At 37.0% G+C, this 25874-nt stretch overlaps 1 protein-coding gene across 3 annotated transcripts in view; it reads right to left on the reverse strand.

Moving 5' to 3' along the window:
* MYO18B (myosin XVIIIB) overlaps window positions 1-25874 on the reverse strand; it is a 2352406-nt gene that overhangs the window by 1297567 nt on the left and 1028965 nt on the right. For all 3 annotated transcript variants that reach the window (XM_044068483.1, XM_044068482.1, XM_044068484.1), the window contains 2 exons: window positions 17188-17416; window positions 13967-14076 (listed from right to left, as the gene is read on the reverse strand). In XM_044068483.1, the coding sequence (XP_043924418.1) occupies window positions 13967-14076; window positions 17188-17416 (339 nt within the window). The remainder of the gene's footprint in view (window positions 1-13966; window positions 14077-17187; window positions 17417-25874) is intronic.

Genomic DNA, 25874 nt, shown 5'->3' on the forward strand with positions numbered 1-25874 from the left:
GACTGTCACAGTGCTGAGTGTCAAGAGGTTCTGTGATGCATTTTATGCCTTATTATAATTACTTTGTTAACTGTTATTTCTTACTGCTAGCCAGAAGAGTTATGTGTTTGCTCCCCCAAGTGTGTGTGTGTGTGTGTGTGTGTGTGTGTGTGTGTGTGTGTGTGTGTGTCCACAATCAACTCTTTGATACTTTTCACATATGGAAAGGCTGATACTGTCCCTAAAAGTCCATGTCTGATGCAAGATGCAGGTACACACACACACACACTCACACACACACACACACACACACACACACACACACACACACACACACACACACACACACACACACACACACACACACACACACACACAGTGCACATTTTATCTACAGGCAAAGTGTAGGAACACCATTTCACTCAACTATGGCATGTCTTTGGGGTATCCAGTAAACCAGAGCACCTGTAAAATCAACACAGATAAAGGAAGGACATGGAGACTTCACATAGATGAAACCACACACCACAAATTCTACCAGAAAAACAGGAAATGTGAGATGGCAGCACTACTCACTATGCAGACTAAAAGGTAATTGCTTTGAAGATGAGTTATCACAGGCCATCTTGGAAGTAGCAAAATTCTAAGACTAGAAATATTCTTGTTCTAAAATACACAATATTACATGAAAAATATGCATCCCAATGATCAGCTGATTTAACATACATCATGCCACGGCTGACAGAGATTGCCACCTATTGTCTACAACAGTCATGTCTGACTAGAATGAAAAGTAAAATAAATTATGGCCAACTTGTTGCTTTTAGGTGCACTGAAACAGCCTCCCCACACATCCCATACACATATATGCATAAGCCATAGCATTGTTCATTTAAATCTAATTTCAGAAAGTACAATAAATAGGGTGTCTCTGCTCTATTAAGCCAGATCATCAACTGTTTGACTTAGATGAAATGCAGCATCATTTTGCTCACAGATAGTGTCTGTATCCATCAAACACAAATATTTTATTGAAAATATACACCTCAGATATCTGATTGTGATTTTTAAAGAAATGGTCACGATAAAGTATTCAACTTGCTTCACACAAATACAGGATTGCCATGCAAAGCCAAATTACTAATTGTTTATTCTGATCAAATGAAAGAAGATGCATTCACCCATACTCAGCCCTTGTACCCAATTATAAATACTTTATTGTCTCTGTATACTTCAGATGTCTAATTGTGATAAAATAACTACCAGTGTCACACCACACACACACAAACACACACACACACACACACACACACACACACACACACACACACACACACACACACACACACACACACACACAGACTAGGTAAAATAAACTGTTCCAACTTGATTAGCACAAATGTGCAGTAGTCCTGTAAAGCCATATTAATGACTATAAACATTTAGTAAATGTTAGCCGAATCAGGCGTTTTCTTTCACAGTAAACCCCATACATACCATTAAAGCTACTCCTTGATTCTGCATATCTCAGATGCCTGAATGTGATAAAATAATGGCCAAAATAATTTCCAATATGCTGCACAAAATCACATAGTGAGCTTAATATTATATTCCAGTTTGCTTTACATAAATGCACACAAGTTCTACTAAGACAAACAGCATCTAGATCAATCTGTTTCACACACAAAGAGCCCCTTCACATACAGCAATTATAGCCACTTTGCACATATCTGATGTCTGATTGTGATTAAACAATATTGGCTACTGTAATGCATTTCATCTATGTTTCACATAAACACACAGTAACCACAATACAGTATTTGAGCTTGCTTCACACAGATGTATTATAATCCTGCAACACAAGATTAATGACTGTTTAACAGGATCAAATGGCAGTAGAGTAAGTCCTTTTTCATTCAGAGATAGTGCTGTTTTCCTGCCATTATATACAAGGTCATCTATGTGTACACCTCTTATGTGCAGGGTGATAAAATAATGGCCACAGAAGTGTATTTGAAATTTTCTTCAAACAAATAAGACATAAGCCACATTAAGGTTTTCCAACTTTCTTCAAACAAATGCAAATTAGTTCTGCAACTCCACACTAATGGCTTTTTAACATGATCAAAAGACAGCAGGGTCAATCTTCATTCACACAAACATATTTAAGACCCTACAATTACAACCTCTTTGTTGACCATGTATGTCTCAAATATCAGATTGGAATAAAACAAGACAATGGCTACAGTAATACATTTCAGTTATATTGCACAAACAAATACACACACACACACACACACACACACACACACACACACACACACACACACACACATACACACAGTGCACATTTTATCTACAGGCAAAGTGTAGGAACACCATTTCACTCAACTATGTCATGTCTTTGGGGTATCCAGTAAACCAGAGCACCTGTAAAATCAACACAGATAAAGGAAGGACATGGCGACTTCACACAGATGAAACCACACAGACCACAAATTCTACCAGAAAACCAGGAAATGTGAGATGGCAGCACTACTCACTATGCAGACTAAAAGGTAATTGCTTTGAAGATGAGTTATCACAGGCCATCTTGGAAGTAGCAAAATTCTAAGACTAGAAACATTATTTTTCTAAAATACACAATAGTACATGAAAAATATGCATCCCAATGATCAGCTGATTTAACATACATCAAGCCACGGCTGACAGAGATTGCCACCTATTGTCTACAACAGTCATGTCTGACTAGAATGAAAAGTAAAAGAAATTATGGCCAACTTGTTGCTTTTAGGTGCACTGAAACAGCTTCCCCACACATCCCATACACATATATGCATAAGCCATAGCATTGTTCATTTAAATCTAATTTCAGAAAGTACAATAAATAGGGTGTCTCTGCTCTATTAAGCCAGATCATCAACTGTTTGACTCAGATGAAATGCAGCATCATTTTGCCCACAGATAGTGTCTGTATCCATCAAACACAAATATTTTATTGAAAATATACACCTCAGATATCTGATTGTGATTTTTAAAGAAATGGTCACAATAAAGTATTCAACTTGCTTCACAAAAATACAGGATTGTCATGCAAAGCCAAATTACTAATTGTTTATTCTGATCAAATGAAAGAAGTGTCATTCACCCATACTCAGCCCTTGTGCCCAATTATAAATACTATATTGTCTCTGTATACTTCAGATGTCTAATTGTGATAAAATAATGGCCAGTGTCTCACACACACACACACACACACACACACACACACACACACACACACACACACACACACGGTAAAATAAACTGTTCCAACTTCGTTAGCACAAATGTGCAGTAGTCCTGTAAAGCCATATTAATGACTATAAACATTTAGTAAATGTTAGCAGAATCAGGCATTTTCTTTCACAGTAAACCCCATGCATATCATTAAAGCTACTCCTTGATTGTGCATATCTCAGATGCCTGAATGTGATAAAATAATGGCCAAAATAATTTCCAATATGTTGCACAAAATCACATAGTGAGCTTAATATTATATTCCAGTTTGCTTTACATAAATGCACACAAGTTCTACTAAGACAAACAGCATCTAGATCAATCTGTTTCACACACAAAGAGCCCCTTCACATACAGCAATTATAGCCACTTTGCACATATCTGATGTCTGATTAAACAATACTGGCTACTGTAATGCATTTCATCTCTGTTTCACATAAACACACAGTAACCACAATACAGTATTTGAACTTGCTTCACACAAATGTATTATAATCCTGCAACACAAGAGTAATGACTGTTTAACAGGATCAAATGGCAGTAGAGTAAGTCCTTTTTCATTCAGAGATAGTGCTGTTTTCCTGCCATTATATACAAGGTCATCTATGTGTACACCTCGTATGTGCAGGGTGATAAAATAATGGCCACAGAAGTGTATTTGAAATTTTCTTCAAACAAATAAGACATAAGCCACATTAAGGTTTTCCAACTTTCTTCAAACAAATGCAAATTAGTTCTGCAACTCCACACTAATGGCTTTTTAACATGATCAAAAGACAGCAGGGTCAATCTTCATTCACACAAACATATTTAAGACCCTACAATTACAACCTCTTTGTTGACCATGTATGTCTCAAATATCAGATTGGAATAAAACAAGACAATGGCTACAGTAATACATTTCAGTTATATTGCACAAACAAACACACACACACACACACACACACACACACACACACACACACACACACACACACACACACACACACACTAGTGCTGACAAGCCTTGTATCATCTAGAAGATTACCCGCTTTTACAGGATTACAAACCACAAGACAACTAAAATATACCATGTTACTTTAATTCAGAAGAGTGGGTGGAAGGTGACTATTTAAATTTCTTAAACACTCATATTGATGTTTCTTAAGTAATTTATGTTAGGGAAGTTAGAAAAAATATATTTTTAGAATTGCCTTTCCATCCTTTCTGTTAACAAGCTTGATGTTTTATTAAAAAGGTATGTTTTTTGCCAGTTAGTATTTTTTCTCCTAGTAATTGGGGGGCTCCAAGAAATCTGGGGTATTATGTGTTGATGGTTTACTGCTCCTGATGCCAGCCTGGTTAATTCACATCTTAAGCTTTGCTTTGCTCTACTCACAAGGTGAATTTCTGGAAATCCATGTATGAAACATACAAACAGGGACCCAAACATAATCCCCTATCTTAACGGAATGTACAAAAGTATGAGAATTAATTTTCTGCAATCTTCCATCATAAATTCAGCACTGTACAACAAGACAACTGACAACAGTATATACTGCTGAAACTTTTTCAAATTCACATTGTATGAGGTATAACATGAGCCCTGTTGGTATGCTGTGTTAGTGTATATATACACATGAAGGGTGTGTGCATTATTTCCAGGAATTGCTCTATACCATGGTATCTAGATTGTTTGTATCAGAAGAATAAAGATATAAAACATTTCTTTTAACATCATTATTAAAAAATGAAAAAAGAAACAGAAATTTGAGTGCACGGTTTCACAGCAGTATACCACATTGGTTATTGAAGAATGCAGGATTACACACTCCAGTGACATGTGACACTTCAGCTACACTTTGGTGGGTAAACAGTGTTGGGTGCAGGTAAACCTGCATTAAATATTGTTTGTCATGGCATTTGGTCATGACATCTCATGACAGCACTCCATAATTTTGACATGTTGCTTTACCACAAAGTAAACCACATTCAAAAGAGTTGAGAAGTGGACATTTTTCTGTGCCCTAGTATGCAGTATTTTGGGAATATGAATAAATAGGCAAGTCATGTCATCTTCATTTACACACACACACACACACACACACACACACACACACACACACACACACACACACACACACACACACACACATGGTCAATCAGCATAGTACATTTCAGTTATGGTCTCAGTTTGCAATATTAGAAGCTAACTGGTCTAGGTATGACATAAGCAATTTGTGGCAAATAGGAACAGCGGCCTTAAACTTTTCAATCTCTTTATGTCTCTGTCTTTCTTTCTCTCTCTCTCTCTGTCCATTGTGGCAAATGGGAAGCTTCCTTTTTAACTTCATTATTTCTCTTTGTCACTCTGACTTTCTCTTTGTCTCTCTCCACTGTTGGTCTCTCCCTCTCTCTCTCTCTGTTAAGAAATTCCCAAACAATAACTTAATATAAATTAAATGTCCATCTAGTAGTTTTATATTATCCTCCTCCTCCATTTTTCAGTATAATTTGCATCTCAAGTTACTAGAATCAATGGAAGAATGGTGTTCTATTCTTCAACCTCTCATCGTCATAACAAGAAAGTGTGGTTTTATCCTGCCCCCTACTGCATTCACAACTATCTTCTCTCCATATCCCCCAGTAATCTATAGCTAATGAACAATAAAGCCTTACTTATCCATATACTGGCAAGAAACTGAGGAACTGTACAGTAGTGAGTACACTTAGGCCATGTAGCATTTGCTAGTACTGTAGCAGAAAGCAGTGCAAAAGACAGGCTGGGCTTACTGTGAATGCTTCATTAAGAATTCTGAGTGGCTTACTGCTGAGTTTGACCAAGCAGCAGCAACACTCGTTTAACTCACAACTTGCAATTTAGAATGGGATCCTGTTGTGATTATTGGACCTCAAAGACCTCCTAAGCCAATAAACAATAATGCCTGTCCTCAACAATCTCTAAAGCACACACCAAAAGCAACACCAAACAGCACACAGACTCTTAGACCCAGTAGATGCCAAAGATCAAAGTCCATCAAGCAAACCACGTAATACTCAGGACTCTTATCATAGGAGATGCCATTGAATGAGATCAAGATACCCCACTCACCACAATGAAAACAGCAAAGGTAATGGTTATTTGCTTATCTGTAACCAAGATCCACCAAGTTATGCACAAACTCAAGTCACCACACCACAGGTACCAGTATGATTCTATCATAGCCAATGTGGGAGTTAACAATCTGACACATATTTCCCTGGACTATATGAAGAGAGACATTATTGATCTATCCGAATATGTGTCTCAGGCAGGCATGTGCCTTATATTGAGCAGTATTCTACCTCCTCTCTTGCATATCATTCAATCCTTGTATTTTTGGAGTGGGAGTTGTATCCACTTTTTAAGTATTCATGAGTATGTTTAAGGCAGACAGATGACAGCCAGTGGTGTATCTTCTCCTGTTTCCTGTTCCCTATTTAATGTTCTGTACTATTTTAACCAACAAAACAAACACATACAAAACAATCACGGAAGGGTCAATTATCATTCTACAATTACAAAGGAATCATTTCACCTAGGCTGCAACATATCTGAAGACTTAATATATATATATATATTACAATACTGGTGCATGGAGTGAAACCACATAAACCACCAACAAAATCTCCAGCACTCAGCTTAAAATTAAAAAGACAGCTGCCGTTAACAGAAGTTTATTGCGGCACAATCTGCAACAACAGACCGGTGACCGGTTTCGCCAAACATCAGTGTGTGACTTAATGGTCAGAAGTCCTGATTTAAATACAAAGCTACTAAAACAACTGGCAGCAAAATGAGTAACTAGCATGAAAATTTGAATTTGGATACTGATTATTGAGCAATATGCATATATTTAAATTAGCTATAGGGTTTCATATATTCAGTTTTCAAGTGCAATGTATATGGTTTTGGTGGTGGGAGCTGAAAGCACCTATTTCAAACAATTGGTATTAACTATAGTTTTTATTTTTTATTTTTGTGTTTGAATTTAGGTGCTTACATCTTTAAATTTGCTGCCATTTGTTTTCGTAGCTTTGTATTCAAATCAGGACGTCTGATCATTAAGTCACATACTGATGATGCCTTTGGCGAAACCGGTCACCGGTCTGTGGTTGCAGACTGTGTTGCAATAAATTTCTCTTAACGGCAGCTGTCTTTTTCATTTTAAGCTGAGTGTTGGAGATTTTGTTGGTGGTATATATATATATATATATATATATATATATATATATATATATATATGCCATCTTGGTACATATAATCTTCTGTACTATAGTTAAGTTGTACTTTTAGACAGTTACCAGAGAACATCAAGTTATTCTCCTTTAATGTCTTTAATCATAAATGAAATCATACTGTGGTAAATTTCTAAAACTGGTTTATTTATTATTTAGAAAAAACATACAATTATACAAGTCAGATACATTATATCCACATAGCCACCTTTCTTCCTAGATCTTCTTAAAATGTTATTCTGCTGACTATAAATCACTTGTATAAAGGCACTTGTTTTCTACTTTCCTACAAACCTTCTGTCAGAGGGCAGGCAGTTGTGCCCATCCTACTGTCCTAAGATGGTATAGTGCTTAAATTAACCCAACCTCTCCTACCAATACTGCTCATGTTATTAATTTCTTACTATGCAGCCACCCTAAACTCCATTTTTAATAAAGTCCCTATTCATCTGTATTGATGAACACCATTATCAAACCCCATCACCCCCGTCACTGTAATACCTTAGAATGAGGTATCATATAGACTGTCATCTAGTATACTACACAGATGTCAATTTCTTTCTTTTGTTAATATCTGCTCTACCTGCCCATAATATGTCCCTGTTTTAATCTAAATAGTAACCTCTATCCACCCATCAGCATAACTAACAGTGAGCATGGTACACATGACATGATTTTTCTATTAGAGTAATTCCTAGGAGACTGCCAATGCCAGGTAAAAAATCTTGTAGCCTAATGCAGCTTCCCCTTTCAGTTTTGACTGATAAAAGACTAGAAACATGACTGGCATAATATTTGCACTACACTCTTCCTTCCAGTTGCATTTTATACATCGAGCTCACATCTAAATTCAAACTTATCAGAGTATATCTAGCCATCTATGCACACACACACAAATATCATCCACAAATATAGGCCATGATCAAAGATTATGCAGTGCAATAATAGGTTCAGAGGCATTTGCTCCAAGTGACCAATGAGAAGCCTAACCCAATCTCCCAATAATACTGACTGGCTAAGTAACCTGCTTAGACTCACATAATAAACAGATAGACATTAAGGGAATCAAACCTCAGACTACAGGAGGCAGCTTGTTAACAACTCATAATTATAACCCTCTCTTCTATCTCCAAGTACATAATGTTCAGAAGTACTTAACTTGGTACTATAAACTTCTTGAGTTATTTTGCCCCTTTCAGTAGTATTTTACCCCTTTTAGTAGTATTTTTTCTCATAAATTTCATTCATCTATTCATTGCAATCATTTTAGTAAATGTAATAAACTACAACCCAAATTATTACAAAAGAATTAACCATAATAACCCACAAATGTAATTATAACATTTGTATACATACACTAGCTTTACAAATCCTAGAACTGATGGATAATAGTAAGATTTACTTCTTACTTAACTTGATTTTAGTAATATTATCATGAGTAGAACAGATGCAGAGTCATAACAGTACTTTTTCATACCTACAACCACAATCCAAAATGTAATGTGATAGCTGCTTCTTAATTATAACCAACTTTGAAAAGAAAATCCAGTCTGTTATTAGTAATTTAAGGACAAGTAACAAATTAATTAGCTGCATTCTTCTGTAGCAATCAAGTGACACACATTATAGAACTCCAAGTCACCAATATTTATATTTTATGGCATCTATTAATGAACATTAAGGTGACTAATGCTCCACAGGATACTCTCAATAAATGCTAAAGTAATTGATAATCATCAAAGTTGCTCCAACTCATTAGAAAAGTATTGAAATGCATTAATAAATTAGTTAAATATACTCACAAGTCATCATCATCATCATCCCCTTTTTCCCATTTACATGGGGTCAGGGTATCGTATTAACTGTCGCCAACTCTCTCGATTCAGTGCCACTCTCCTGCCTTCTTCAACACTCGTGCCTGACTGTCGCAGATCTTCTTTCACACAATCCATCCACCTCTTTGCTGGGTGCCCTCGCTTCCTCTTACCTTCTTCCTGTCTGTCCCAAATCCTCCTCACCAGATTGTCTTCTGCTTTTCTACACATGTGTCCACACCACTGTAATCTGTTTTCTATGATCTTTTCTGTTATTGGATCTACTTTGGTTTCTGCTCTTATGTCCTCATTTCTTCACTTGTCCCGCAGAGTGCATCCTACCACCTTTCTCAGGCACTTCATTTCCATCACCTCTAGCTTTTTCAACTGTTCTGCCTTTACTGCCCAGGTTTCTGTACCAAACAGTAGTACTGGTCACACCACTGTCTTGTACACCTTACTTTTCAGCTTCTTTGGCATTCTTCTATCATAGACTACACCTGATAAAGAACTTTTATATACAACTACAACAAACATCCCTTCAACAACCACAAAAATTCTGGTCTACTATTAACACACTACTATCCCCAGGCAGAGTTGAATCACCCACTCCATTAGGCTCCAACCCAGACTGTCCAATGCAAACAGCTAATGCCTTTAATTCTTTCTTTACTACCACTATACTAAAACTAGCTAATCACCAAAACCCAGACATATCTAACTTGCCCAGACCAAGCTCTTCTCCTCCCTCTCTTCACCTAGAACCTATACCTACCTCCTATATCTCCTCTCTACTTCAAAAACTAAAACCTAACACCCCCTCAGCTGACCAACTACCAGCCGAATACCTCAAAATAGGAGCCAAAGCCATTGCCTACCCAATCTCTATATTAATCAATAGAACCTTAAAAGAAGGCTTAATCCCATCAATCTGGAAAATCTCATATATTATTCCTCTTCACAAAGGTGGAGACTCTACTGAATTCTCTAACTTTCATCCCATAGCTCTACTCTCCCCACTTGCTAAAATTATGGAGAAATGTATCCATAAACAACTTATTACCCACCTACTCCACCATCAGCTCCTAGCTAACTGTCAACACGGTTTTCAGCCATTTCATAGTACCACCACAGCCTTACTATCCTGTACTAACTGTATCAACAATAATCGTAACAATAATACCTTATCCTCTGCTTTCTTTGTAGACCTAGCTAAAGCCTTCGACATGGTTAATCATCAACTTCTCCTCCACCTACTGAAGTCCCTCTCCCATGAACTGGTTCACATCCTATCTGGACAAACGAAAACAAGCCGTTCTCTGGCAAAACCATCTTTCTGACCTTCTTCCTACCTCTCTAGGTGTCCCACAAGGCTCTATTTTAGGTCCACTACTGTTTTCCATCTTCATAAATGACCTTCATCTCTCCATTCCACAGTCTACCTGTATCCAATATGCTGATGACTCTACTATCATTTGTTCTGCCTCATCTCAAACTGATCTTCATTCTCACACACAAAAAGCCTTCTCTACTATTGAAAAATGGTTCTCCAACCAGTGTCTTCTCCTTAACCCTAAAAAAACCAAACTACTGCTCTTTACTCCATCTCATCTATCAACCCCTCTCCATTTCACACTTACATCTGAAGATGGTACCATTATCTCTCCTGACCCCACTACCAAACTTCTAGGAATTACTATTGAGAATCAACTAAAGTTTGACTCTCATATAAATTCTACAATTAAATCTACTAATAGAAAACTTGGATCCCTTTATCGCATTAAACCTTTCCTGACACCAGTAGCCAGAGCCACAATAGCTAGAACTCACTTAATTTCTACCCTGTTATATGCTTCCCCCATATATACCAATCTTTCTAAACATAATCTTAACAACCTGACTAGATCATACAATAATATTGCTAGATTTGCGACCAACTCCCCTTATAGGACCCACCACTGTCAGAATCTAAAACAGCTAGGATGGCTTGAATTACCACTACTACTACACTTTTACCAATTAATAATCACCCACAAAGCCCTTCACCAACCTAATAACACCCCAATTCTCTCTACCCTTATAAGACCTTATAATAATTTGAAGAATCTGCGCTCTGCCAACAAAATGTTGATACACACTTCCTTCTCAAATAACTTAGCAGGTAAATCTTTATTTTCAAACTCAGTGGGTAAATTATGGAATCAACTACCAAATGACCTGACTACCCTCACCTCTCTCCCACTATTTAAAATGAAACTAAAACTCTTTCTCTCCAATCACTGGTTATGCTCTTGTAACAACCCTGACTAACCATTTTCTTTTACTTACTACCTGACACTAACAAAATTTTATTTTCTACCATAAATCTCTACTTCTCATCATTTCATTATAACTAACCCTTCTCCTTAGTCTTTGCACTCTCTTCCCTGAGAATTATTTTTGATCTATAATCCTATTAACCTTTTGTTTCTGTCTTATTCTTACTTTTGATAACTCTAGAACTATTACTCTATACAAATTTCATTGCCTATTTTTGTTTTCCTTGCATTGACTCACAATAGTGTTTTTAAAATGTCTATTTCTACAACTGTAAAATCTAAATGTTATAGAATGTTTTTGTATATTTTTATTATGCTTTGTAACTGGAGCTTTTCTCCCCGGGCCTCCACTGAAAATGGACATGTATCCAGTTGGACTAGCCCGGTCAACAAATGTAAAATAAATAAAATAAATAAATAATACTCTATGCCAATTGGCTGCAGCCCCTCTGATTCTAGCTTTGACCTCTTCATTCAGACCACCCTTCTCCTCAACTACTCCTCCCAGATACTTGAAGCTGTTTACCTGTTCCACTATCTTCCCTTCTACCTCTATTCTCAGCTTCTTCCGATTTCCCCAATTTGCTGACATTACCACTGTCTTATCTGTGCTTAGTTTCATCCCATGTGCCTTCAGATTTGCATTCCATTCTCCTATCCTTTGCTGAAGTTCTAGATCAGAGTCTGCCTGTACTGCCACATCGTCTGCATACAGCAGCTTTGTTGCTCTGACCCCTCCCACCTGTCTGCTGATGTAGTCCATTACCAGTATGAACAGCAGTGGGCTCAGAGCTGAACCCTGGTGTACACCCACTCCCACTGGGAACCCATCTGTGAGGCCAAACACTGTCCATACTTGAGTCACTGGGTCCTTGTACATAGCCTGTACTAATTCTACCAATGTTTCTGGGACTTCAAACCACCGCAGTACTGCCCAGATCAGCTTTCTTGGGACCTTGTCATATGCTTTCTCCAAGTCTAGGAAAGCCCAGTTTGACTCTCTCCTCTTATTTAGTTTATTCTCAAGTATCTGTCTCAATGCAAACATCGGGTCAATTGTGCTGCATCCTGATCTGAATCCTAGAGTGGACCAATGGTAAGCCTACTGTGGTTGGGATAAAAATCAACACCTCCAAATCAGAGCTTATGTTTCTATTCAAGAAATGAGTCAGTTACTCTCTTCAGGTGAATGTGAACAGATCCCTCAGGTAGAGGAGTTTAAGAATATTTAAGAATCTAGGAGTCTCTCTCTTTCAAGAAAGAGGGGAGACCAGATATGTATGTGCAGCATGTCCAGTTTGCTATCACCGTAACGCTTACGTGGATTAGTGATATACGACATAAAGAGAAGGACGGCTATCTGGGGTAAAATATGTATATACATAAAGCAGTTTCTTTATGAAACATTTCCAACCTTGCATATAATTTTGTGTTTTTATTTGAAGTTAAATGTTCAGCACAGTAGTGCTGAATATATCTGTCCATTTGATTACAAATGTCTTGTCCACATACATGATGTATTTTGTGGTTTTTGAGAGTATAAACTTGTTTCAGTCTATTTATTTGTAAGGTGTTTGACATGGAAAATAGTGTTCCTATTTATGTATTAATTTATTTGTCTAATTGCTTGTTTGTTTGCATTAAACCAGTCCCTACATATAGTAACAGGTCAATAGTATGTCACAAAGGCAAATTTTCATTTTTTAGTACCTAAACGAAAAACATTTCTGAGAAATTTGTGTCTGTAGATTTCTCAACATTAGATGCCTATTCTGATACAAAAATGTGCGTATATATTTACTGATTGATTTGAAGGTACTTTAGAAAGCAACCTGGAATTCAAACAGTTTATTTACTAAAGCTTGTTGACAAAATATTGAGCATTGCCTACAAGTCAGTAAGACTAAAGAAATTAATATGCAAATATATCTGACCAAATGATTAACATTACTATTGATATAGGATATCTTTGAAGTTTAGTCTTGCAATAAGCAATAATCAAATAAAAAAATAAATATAATACATATTTTTGATATCCATTCTGTCTTCCCTAATGATTATTATATGCATATTTGTCATTTGTGTCATATGTGGATATAACTAAACACCATATGTCAATTAAACCACAAGTTGGTAATACAAACAATTCTGCAAAAAGTCTAAAAACATTAAGAGTTTGAGCATTGTGGACTAATCTGTTTACCTAAAGTTATTCTGTAATTGTAAGGGGTAGTTTCTATAAGATTTGTAAGAATTAAGTTAGACTTATATCTAGCTATTCACTTTAATAATTCATACTGAGCATACAGTTTCACATACCTTTCGCTCATCTATTGTTGTGAATGCTGACCCATACTGCTTCATGATGGGAGGGGCCAGTACTTGAAACCGGCATCGGAAGTCTCTGAGCACCATGTGATCAGAGTAACCTGTATAAAAAGTGTAATATATTGTGATTGACAGCATGCTGCAGTTTGACATTTATAGATGTCAGAGATTGATAAGAGATATAGAAATACATGAAATTAATTACAGCAATCAATTAATATTTGTCATATCATGCCTAACATGTTTTTTTAATTGAATTCAAAACATTTGTTGGTATTGTTTTAAAATATATATATATATGATGTGAGTTTTGCAAACTGATAGTGAAACTGTACACACTTATAGTGAAAAACTATAAGTTGCATGAGGAACATTTAAATAATTTTAAGAATAAACATAAGCTAATTTTTCACTAGCAGATGGTCAAATGGTGCACACAAGCAGCTTTTGCATACAAAATGCTTATTCCAATCCAATCCAAAGTAATACCAGAAAATGATGCCAAACTAGATCCTATTATTGAGGCTTGAATCAGGAAGCATAATAATAAAACAGGCTGATAGAACGTGAAATGATTTTTATTATATCCAGTCATTGTAGAATAAAATGAAGTTATATTTCCCAGAGCCATGAAAGCAGAAAGATCGATATAACTGATGACCTGTAGACCAGATTGCCATTGCTGGGATGCCTTTTGAAAGTATGAAGACAGTAATTTTGATCCTCAGAACCACAAAACTAGATGTGTGGTACCTGGTACTTTTTCCATGATGTACCAGTCCTAGATTTGTTAGTATATTTTGGTAGCAAGGGTAAAAGGGACACAGATCTCTATCATGTCAGGGAATACATCAAGGGCAAAGCCTCCATTCAAAAATGCTGAACATCTGTAACAATGACTTTCACCCTCACATAACAGGGGCTTCAATGTGTAGCAGTAAGTTTCATAATTCACTCTTTACAATGCCAGTACCAGTTTATTTTCAAACGTACTGGTACCCACATTAGCAGATTTTACACTTCGTTATCTCAGTATTCCCTGTTTTGATAGCTGTATCCTGCAAAAATGCATGAAAATGTCAAATATTCTGAGATCTTATGAAAAAATATTTGCTATAATAATAATAGCTGTATAAAATGCATATTATTTGAAGAAAGCATGAATGACTGAAATTCTAAAAAAAATAGCTTTTGTTTTGGCAAATGGTGAAGCCCATTCTTTTCAATAACTGTGCAATTGGTTTGTACTAAAAAAAATCTCATGTTTCCTTAAGAAATGTCCTATTTTGAGCATTTTAAAAAGTAGCAACTATTAAATAAGGTATGATTCTATTTGTCCAACTGGCTGTCTATCTGTTTCATGTCTGTCTCTCACTCTCTCTCTCTCTCTCTGTCTTATTTCCTTCAGTTAACTTAGCTACTTTTAAAGAATCATCTTAAATGGGTTTTGGCTATAAAATGAGATGTTAGCTTGAAGATATATTTTATAATCATTTTAATACTACCAATATATACAATTAAAGCCTATGCATATTAATTAAGCATACGTATAACTTCAGAACTATTGCAATATAAAGGTGGTAAGAAAATAAATAAAAACAACAAATGGCAAAATAGAAAGGTGAGTTCGAGAACAATGAGTGAATTGAAATAATCATTCATTTTAGTACAGAGGAAGATCAGAGGCCTGATTCCAAAAGACATACTCTCAGAGGAAGTCATTTGCTCCACGACTTGCTCTCAGACTTAATGTGAGAACATGACTTTTAAAAGTCACTTACACTGAGAGCAGTTTTTTTGGAATCAGAGTAGACTTAGACTAAGTCACTTACACTGAGAGCAGGTATGTTGGAAACTAGCCCTAGACTGTGACTTCTTAACAAGATTTTCCAGTAGTCGTGGGATTGATTCTTACAGTGAGTCTCTGAGCAGGTGAATTAACCAGCCAATGAACTTAAAATGAGCTTGAAAATGTCATGTCTGACTACTGGCTTTAACTGTCTAAAAAGTAAATAAAATAAAATAAAATAAAAGTATAAAATAAATTAAGTAGTTAGAGGAAAGAGCAGAAACCTGACTAACATCTAAATTAAGATTACATTATTGAATCCCCAAATGATGTGGATACTCTACAAAAGGGCCTTACAGAAACTGATGCTTGGTGTCAGAGCCATGGGCTCAAGCTCAATGCCAAGAAATGTATAGTTATCCCCTTTGGGAAAAAACATGTAACCGTGAATTACCATATAGGTGGCAGTACCCTAAACACCAAAAGTGTGATAAGAGACTTAGGGATACAGGTGGACAGTGGTCTCACCTTCGATAACCACATCGCCACAACAGTCAGGAAATCCTTCTATGTGGCACACCTCATCACTAAGGGCTTTTCATCCAGAAAAAAGGAGGTCATTGTCCCACTGTACTCATCCCTCATTAGACCCATTATAGAGTACAATGCCCTGTTTGGTATGTACCTCACAAGACATCTGCAACAGCTGGAAAGGCCACAGAAATGCCTCACTAAAAGAATCACAGGCCTAAAGCAGATGCCCTACGCTGACCTCCTTGAAAAATTCCAGCTATACTCTGTTGCATATCATCTACTCAGAGGCCATCTCTGCTTAACATACAAGGCCATGTCAAACCCAGAGCTGTTGGACATGCTACACTTAAAGAAATCCCAATACCTCAGAGCCACACACTCCAGGGATCCAAACCTTGTCATCACAATAAACAAAACATGCTGGAGGGATAGATTCCTGACCCAGAGACTCCCCAGACTCTGGAATAGATTGCCCATACATGTCAAGCAGACTGCCTCTTTGGCCCTCTTCAAAAGGAACCTTGACGATTGGATGGGAGAAAGGAAATTCACCCCAGGGATCACGTCAGTTGCCCTGCTAGACAGGGGTCCAGGGAAGTAAATAGTGTGGTAAGAAATAGCCAGGGAATTGTTATGGCTAGGCTTGTATAGGCCCTAGGGCTGATAGCTTAGTACCAACCTATGAACAGCAAAATATGAAATACAAATGTATGTAAGTATAGAAATAACTCTTGCAAACTGTTCTTTTATGGTATTTCTTAATTTATTTTAAATATTGGCCCTGTCTCTGGAATTAGTGAGCTGCAAGTTAAGTGTCAGAAAAAGACTTAGAAGCCATCCAAAAATGTTATTAAGTGCAGCTCTTAAGCTCTTAGAGATTTTGCTATACCTATGCGATAGAGACGCAAGGCATCCAGTAAGTGCATCGCCCATAGCTGTGTTCTCACTGCTGGGATATCAAATTCCAGTGCAGTCTTATGTTCCTTCTTCTTTCCTTCTACAGCACCAGCTGTTTTATGCTGAAACATTCTCACATCTGGGACATCCATTTGTTGCCTTGAAATCAAGCAGTGAACAAAGTGTAGGTGGGACCGTTTGATCACATTAATCAGTGCATCCTAAAAAAAGAAAGCAAATATGTAAGTGATAATTAGGGTTTATATGAGCAGCATTTTAAAATCTTATTGTGGCTACTGTAAATTGTTTGAAAAATAAAGCAGTGCATAGTTCAGAGCTGTAATACCTATGTACTACCTGCATAAATACATTAGACTAGTTCAGATGCTTACTGAATGATGTAGGAAATTGTATTAGATCTGCATTAGAAGTCACATAAAAGCAAACTGTAGAAAGGTACTATGCAGGTCTGGGTTATACTGGTGAAGTAGTCTGAACTCCTTTATTGGCATGATTTGTATTTTAAGAAGTCTGTAGTTATACTGCTGTATAGTATATGGCAGTTTGATCAATGCCTTTTTGAGTAATTCTTTTTTTTAAATATCATCTAAGAAATGTCTTTGTTCTCTTTTTGTTAGCTTTCAATATGACTTTCATGTGAAGTGATGAAGTTTTATAGGCTATGTAACACTGAAAATTCCCTCCTTATATTAAAGTTTTACAGCACAAATACAATAAGAGTCTATTTTTAAGTGTTTCTGCTCTGTTTTTGCATCATCAAAAGACCGTCTCCATAAGGTGTTTAGGCAACGTTAACCACTTTAACAGGAAAATACAATGGGCATGTGTCTGCTTTTTTGACATTTATTAGTTGTAATAGATGTTCTTTCAGTACAATTAAATTTTGATATCAAGGGAAACAGGGCAAATTGATCTACTTACAGTGTGCATGCTTTAATTGTGATGCTTTGTTGGTTGTGATGGATCCATATATATTGTCGTATAAAATGTGCACCTGAGGTCAATGCCCCCTTTTCTGCATCTCTTTTTCATAAAGCATTTACTTTATCTATTTATCTTTCACTATTCTGTTTTCTTTTCTTATTTTAATATGCCCTCTCCATATAGCAGGCAATATGGCTTGAATGGTGTATTGACTAGAATAATTCTAGGTCAGGATAGTCATGTAACATACGAGGATTCCAAAAAAAAGTTAAATGAATGTATACCTCTTCTGTCAAACCCTCACTTGTTAGCATTAGCATCTTTGTGTACAGTGCCATTTTGCAAGCAGTCTGAATTATTTTCTGGCATGCATGTGTATTTTCCACAATGTGTTGCATTCAGTACACGTGTTCCTATGCAAATCCTTAAAATATAAAGGTAAGGAGAATTAATTTTTTTTTTTTTATAGGAAGCCATGAGCAGTTTGCATGTTTGCACTGTTAGGCAAACTGTACAAATATATAATAACTAATACATTTGTACACGAAAAATCCGTATTATATCTACAGAGATAAATTTCAAAATGGTAACTTATAACTGCATGTAATATAATCAGTGTGCAGTATTTCTTCAACAGAGCATAGCCCATATTTAGAGGTAGCTTGAAAGAGTAGAAAGAAAAGATATAGCAAAAATAAATTCATGTAAGAAAATTTGACATAACGTGCATGCAGATAAGTTGACAAATGCCAACTCTAATCTTATCAGAGGGTTATGTATTTATTTATTTTATACCAAGAAAGTCTGTCTGGGAACAGAAATGGCTATTTTTAGGAGAGGCCCAGGGAGACAAGCTCAAAAACTAGGATATAAATACATTTTTGAAAATTCAAAGGAAAATCAGTTGTTGTTGTTGGGTCTTTTGGCTTTTCCCTGTTAGGGGTCGTCACAGCAGAACTCCGGTCCTCTAATGATTGGCAGTAGATTTTTACGTGCTGAGTTGCCGGCCCTGACGCGCAACCTTCAACGAAAGTACACCCATTCATGCATATCTCCACACAGAAGACACTCTAGCTGAGAATCGAACAGGACGTCTTACTGTGAGGCGACAACTCTACCGCACCACCACCGCAGTATTCAAAGGAAAATCAGTTAACAACCATTATTTACAAAGTATTTCAAATCAAACAGATTAAGAAAATACATATTTTCAAGATATTGTGAGAAGAATAAAAATACTATATTAATACTGTTGTGTAGCATCCATAGCAGACAGAGTTAGGATTGTTACTTTCCATAGCAGACAGGGTTAGGATTGTTACTTTAAAGTGTAGGTGTGGCACAGTTGCATAGTTTATTAGTTGCCAGGTGATATTTTAGGATAGATATGAGTTGTTGCAGGTTATTCAAAAGCCTGATGTGGTTTGGAACTTTGTTCCATGCCTTGGAGATGGCAACAGAGATTAGCAATTCACCATAATAATTATATGATTTATTAGCAACAGTTAATTTTTTGAGGATGTAAGCATTCTATTTGGTACATGGCATTGCATGAGAGTTGACAGACAGAGTATCTCAAGTGGATGGTGAGGTATTTTGCATGCTGGGAGTGGCTGGGAGAGGGTAATATGCTGAGGAAGTTCAAGCCAGTTGAGGATACTGAGCACCATGCAGTGGTAGGAGCGGTTTGGGACACTTCAAGCCAATTTGTTAATTTTGTTATAGGTGCTTTCATTCTAGTTTGTGCTTGGTGGAAGAGTTGAGATTTGGGAATATTGTTGACACATATAGGATGGTAGGAAGCAGAAGAGAGGTGGCAGCTATTTTTTTTTAATATGATCATTTAGCAGGTGCTTTACTCTGGAAGCCTAGTTTGCAATGTGTTGTTTTGACTGCAGTGTGTCAATGTGCAGATCAAATTGTAACTTGTTATTAGTGATGACACCTAGTAATTTTGTGTTTTTGACATTTTCATTTTTTGTGTTGTTTGAGGAGACGATATTAAGGTCAGTGTTGTTTTAATTTATGTTTTTGGGAGAGAATATTATTAGTTTGGTTTTGTTGGGGGTATGAGATTTATTTAGCCAGTTTTTTATAGAGGTGAAAGCTTCTCGTGTGATAGTTTCTAAGGCAGGATGATTTGGGGCTGCGCAAACTAAAACTGAGTTATCAGCATATTGTATTATTGTGGTGAATTTTAATTCCTTGTGCATGTCATTAATGAAGATATTGAAAAGTATTAGCCCAAGTATGGAGCCTTGGGTGACTACTGTAGTCATTGGAAGGAAGGTGGAATGGGAGTTATTCCATTTTACAGACTGGGTGCAATTATTTAGGTAGCTGGTGAACTAACTTGTTGAAAGAGTTTTGAGGCCTATGAGGTTTAGTTTTTCGAGGAGTAGTTCATGTGAGACCTGTCAAGGGCTTTTGACAAGTTCAGGAAAAGGATGGAGACAAAACTACCCAAGTTTTTACTTTTAATATTGGTATCTAGGAAATGTAGTGGAACAGTTGGGTAAAAAGCCATGCTGAGTAGGAGAAAGTAGTTGGTTATTAAGTCAAAAGGCTAAGGATTGTTGATGCATGCAGTTTTCAAATGGAGTGAGGAGAAAGGATTGTTCTAGGGCAATAGTTTGACAGTTCAGTGGATGTGCCACTTTTGTGTAATGGGATTATGAAAGACATTTTCTATAGGGCACTGATGTAGTTTTCTGTAATGGATCTATTAAATAGGAGAGAAACAGGGTAGCAAATGATGTCAATGGCTATACATATTCGGATGGCAGGTGATCAGGAGATAATGTGGTTTTCAGTTTTTTTAGAGAGAGGGTGCTATCTTAACTTTCAGGGTTGGTTGAGAGTATGCTGTCTAGAATGGATTTTGTTTTGGATAGTTATTCAAATAGAGTTGGTTATTGCACTGGATAAGTGAAATGATAAGGGTTAATATTATGCGAAGCAGAGTTAGTCTTGTTAGAGGTCCAATCTATGTTAAGATCAGAGAGCAGGATTGTTTCTTACTTAAAAGTAGATGACAAATAGCTAAGTATGTTTTTGGCAGTCTTGGCATTTTTTGAGTGGGATGTAGGTGGCTGCAGTGATTATGGATTTCTAACTATTTAGGTGGAGCTTGGCTATTAATATTTCTTCATTGTTGTATTGTGGAATAGTTTTCTGGTGAGTATGGATTTATAAGGTGGCTTGAAAGATGATGGCCAAGCCCCCAGCCCATTTGCATATTCAGTCTTTCCTAATGATGGAGTAACTAGGAGGAATGATTCCGTCATCTTTAATTTCTAGTCTTAACTAGGTTTCAGTGATAACTAGGATGTAGGGTTGATGGAATTCAATGTATGCGTAAAGGCCTGATATCTTAATGCAAATGCTGTGGGTGTTGAGATTATATATTTGTAGGCTCAAGGAAGAAACTGGGGTTTGCTGTGTTTAAGAGGATTGTTGAGGAGGGTAGTTTTCATGCAAGGAGCTTTGGAGGGTTGATTATTGGGTTAATTTATGTAGGGATACTATTGGCCCTGGGTTGTGGTGTACATCTCTACTCTCTTTAGTTTATTGGGGAGGGTGGTAGCGCTTTTGACGTTACGAGAAGTAATTTTGGTACTATTTTACACTGGAGTATGGAGTTTTGTATTTGGTGTTGGTTAGTAATGTATGTTTTTTTAGTAGGATTTTGTCTATCCTGACGAGGGATGGCCATATTAGTGAGTTATATCTGTGTACACAGGCTCAGCGTTTTTTTCTGAAGGACTTGGTTTGACTGTAGATAGGGCATGATTCATAAGTAGTTAATTGGTTTACAATGGCTAAAGTTCCTATTAGTGGAAGAAGTTGTATATACATTATGGGAGATATGAAATAGAAGAGTATGGAGATGAAATAAGAGAAAGAAAACTACAAAAAAAATGGAGTGTACTTACTGAGTGGGGGTTAATAAGCGAAGGATGGGGAAAGAGACTGTGTTCTGATTTGTAATTAACTGGTTATTTATCTATTAGGTTTTAACTTGTTGGCTATAATGGCTGGTATGGGTAGTCAGGTGATATATTTTGCCAATAGAGTTTATGATATAGGGGGTAAGTGTGGGTCAGGTGATATGCTTTGGTCAATAAATTTAATGATATGGGGGTGGGGGAGCATAGCAAAGCTTCTTATAGTGAGACTGAGTGGAGCTACATTGAGCAGAGTCCCCAGAGAAAACAGTCAGATTCTGACCTATGGTAATGTCCAAAAATCTATCTGTTTATTCGGCAGCAGTGTAATCAAAATCTAATGTTAAATACTTTTTTATTCTTTGGGTTGTTTTTATAAGACTGGTTACAGGGTTTCTGCTTGTTATGTTTCTACACAGCTGCTTAGTTTTATGGAGAAATTGAATGATATGCACTATATGTCTCAATGGTGACAAGACAGAATAATTGTGGGAGACAGCTGCTCAGCTAAAGACATGGCAAGTTATTTCAGGATAGAGCAGAAGCAGTGCATTTAATGAATTGTTAAGCAATAAGGTAAGACCATTTTGGGGATGTGAGAGACACACACTGGCTCTACTGGCTTATCTAATAGCAGTTGGACTTAAACCACTAATTTCTTGCTCTTTTAATGTTGATTCTGGGTTTAAACTTTCCTGAGAGGTAGAATAATTGAGATAGACAAATATTATCTAAGACATGGCTGGGATGCATACTCGGATCCCTAGCAGTAGTGGGATTTGGCTAGTTCTCCTGTGTTGAGCAGCTGCATTCCTGATCATTGTGGAAGAAAGCACTCAACCATTCTAACTTGATGCTATTAAACCACATTTCCTACCAATCTGCCAAGTCTCCAATTTTGGGAATTCACTGGTAACTACCTCAGGACTACATGGACCCTGTTTTGACCATTTAACTTTTCCAGTCTCATTGCTAGGGTTTGTCAGAAGAGAGCTATTTTGGTGGAAACAACAGATATCCTTAAATCCAGATCTCCCCTCCCTAATCCAAAACATTCACCACAGATGCTTTGTACTTTACTTGGGGAGCAGTTCCAGGAGTGACAAAAGTGCAGAGGGTGTGGGACACCAAACACAGATGCAAGCACATAAATATTAAGCTGATGCTTGCCCTTATCAAGGCACTTTACTCTCTGAGACATCTTTGGTCCCAAGGACCTTTCCAAGTGGTTACCTACAATACCACAATCATGTGATGCATCAACAAACAAGGGGGAACCAGGCTGCACCTACTTTGCAGACTAGCCATGTCAGCTTGGGATATCAAAGCACAATCTCACTCTACAGTATACTTCTCAACTGTCCAGATTTTCACAGAATGTCCACATTTTTGCCTCACATTTTTTGTCTGATCCTATTAAAATTTTGTTTTTTTGGCAAAGCATTGATGATTGCCCCAAGAGGTTGACAGCTATACAGGTATCACACATTTCATCACAGCAAAACTGCATGTCAGACAAGCTGAGCAGGACCAGGGAACACCCCTATGAATGGAAACTAGATCAGGTGGTCTTCTGAGATTTGATCCATCTGTGGGAAGTTCCTCAAGCAGACATCTTTGTCTCTTCTCTGAACCATCAATTGGCAAGATTCTGTTCCAGAAATCCATAAAAGAATGTATTGAAAACAGATGCCTTTTCTTTTCCCTGGACAAGAATGTCCTGTATGCTTTCCCAGGGTACATCTGAAGAGTCAAAAGGAATCCACCAGGATCATTGTAGTGACTGCCTCCCGAACAAGGTAAATGTGGTTCTCCCTTCTTTTGGAAATGGCAAAAAGCAATTACCACAAACTTTTTCGCAAACTGGATCTACTCACACAAGAACAAGGGTGTTTGATTTATCCAAGCATCAGTCAACTTCAATTGACTGCCTGGATTATATGGTCTTAATTCCTTTTCTGTATCTGTTTACTGAAGACATGCAAAAGTTAAGTAATGGAGGTAAGAAAGCCCGCTACTAGAAAATCATATATTAGCAAATAGAAAATGTTTTCTAGTTGGTGCCAACAAGATAACCAGTACCCATTCAGGTATAGTTGTTCTCTAGTTCTACAATATTTGTATGAGTTACTATCCTGTGGCCTTTCATATTCCTTTATCAAGATACATGTATCATCCATTTCAGCATGTCTTCTTATGGATTCTCCTCTTTCAATGCAGGCTGAAGGTCAAAATGTTCTTGAAAGGGATATTGCATAACAGGCCTCCATGAAAAATGGTGACCCATCCTTGGGATCATACTTCTTTTGTTTAAGAAGATAACACTTGCTCCATTTGAGGCTTTTAACATTGAAAACAGTCTTACTGATTGCTCTGACCTCTGAAAGATGGGTTTCTTTGAGAACTAATCCTTTTATGGCAAGTGTTAACCAAGTTTACTTTAAGCCAGTCTATCCAGCTCCCAATTTTCTTTCCTGAACCTAAAAAAATGAGGGCGAAAGGGATAATCTGTACCTTGGAAGTCTATATACAGCTCAGGTATTATCTTGCAAAAACTTAATCTTTCAGATCTTCGGCTCAGTTGTTCATTTCTTGTGAACATAAAAAGAAGGGAAAGTCTGTTTCAAAACAGACTATTTCCAAACAGTTGTCTAAGGCTATTTTTTGTTATACTCACCATAACATAACTATTCCAGGCAGGGTCGAGGCTCACTCTACCAAGGCCTTGGCTTCATGTGTGTGGCTTTTTGGAAAAGGGTTGGATTGTAGAAGCAGCAAACTGGTCCAATGTACATACATTTACAAAGCACTATAAGCATGTTTCCTACTCTAGGTCTACATCACGCTTTGCTAGGACCACTCTCCAGGGTTCCCTGGACTCCTCTCCTTCCACCTCCCAAATGTAGTTAGCTAAGGTAATCTACCCATATAGCTAAAGCTACTGCAGCAGTGATCAAGTACAGGTGTGTAAATTAAATTTACCATAATATATTTTTGGATGATCATTGCTGCAGTAGCCACTTCTTCCCTCCATCACTCTTGTTTTTTGGTATATTTTTTAGGCCAGGGCATAGACATTTATTTTTTATTATTCCTAACACTGTTCTTTAAGGGCTCAGCCTCCTACTGTCTGCTATCAGGAAGGCAATAAGGGCTTCACACTCAAACCTGTCTTTTAGTCAACTCCACTTGAACTGCCTGACAGTTTGGACATGTGGAAGGTGCCTTGTAGCTTTGGAAGTTGCTGTCTGTTATATCCTTGTCAGGATACAACCCATATAGCTAAAGCTACTGCAACAATGATCCCTCAAACATCTACTGTTATGGTAGATGTCACTTCTTTCTTTATGATTATTCCGAACAATGAAGGGCTTTCAAGTGTAAAACAGTCCTTAGAGAGGTACACTGACTTTAATAGTAAGAAGATTGAGTTGACATGTATCTTACTTAAGTGTGTTTTGAACAATAATGTGTCTGTATTTGGTGACAGTTTTTACTGGCAAAAACATGGCGTAGCTATGGACACATCATGTGCTAATAGCTACGCCAATGCGGCCATGGGAGTTTGGGAACAATGTCACATTATTAATGGACCCTATAGTAAGCAAGTTGTTTTTATCATCATTTTGTGGACGACATATTTTTGTTCTGAGAGAGTCCTCAAGAGGTCTTACATGATTTCATTAAGTACATTAACAATTCCATGTCATTTTCACACAAAATCTCAATTGAGTCAGTAGAATTCTTAGATGTAAAATTAATATGTGACATTAATGGTTATATTACA

Source organism: Protopterus annectens, chromosome 4.part0 (genome assembly GCF_019279795.1).
Source record: "Protopterus annectens isolate FY-2018-M chromosome 4.part0, PAN1.0, whole genome shotgun sequence".
In the NCBI taxonomy this organism is placed as follows: domain Eukaryota; kingdom Metazoa; phylum Chordata; order Ceratodontiformes; family Protopteridae; genus Protopterus; species Protopterus annectens.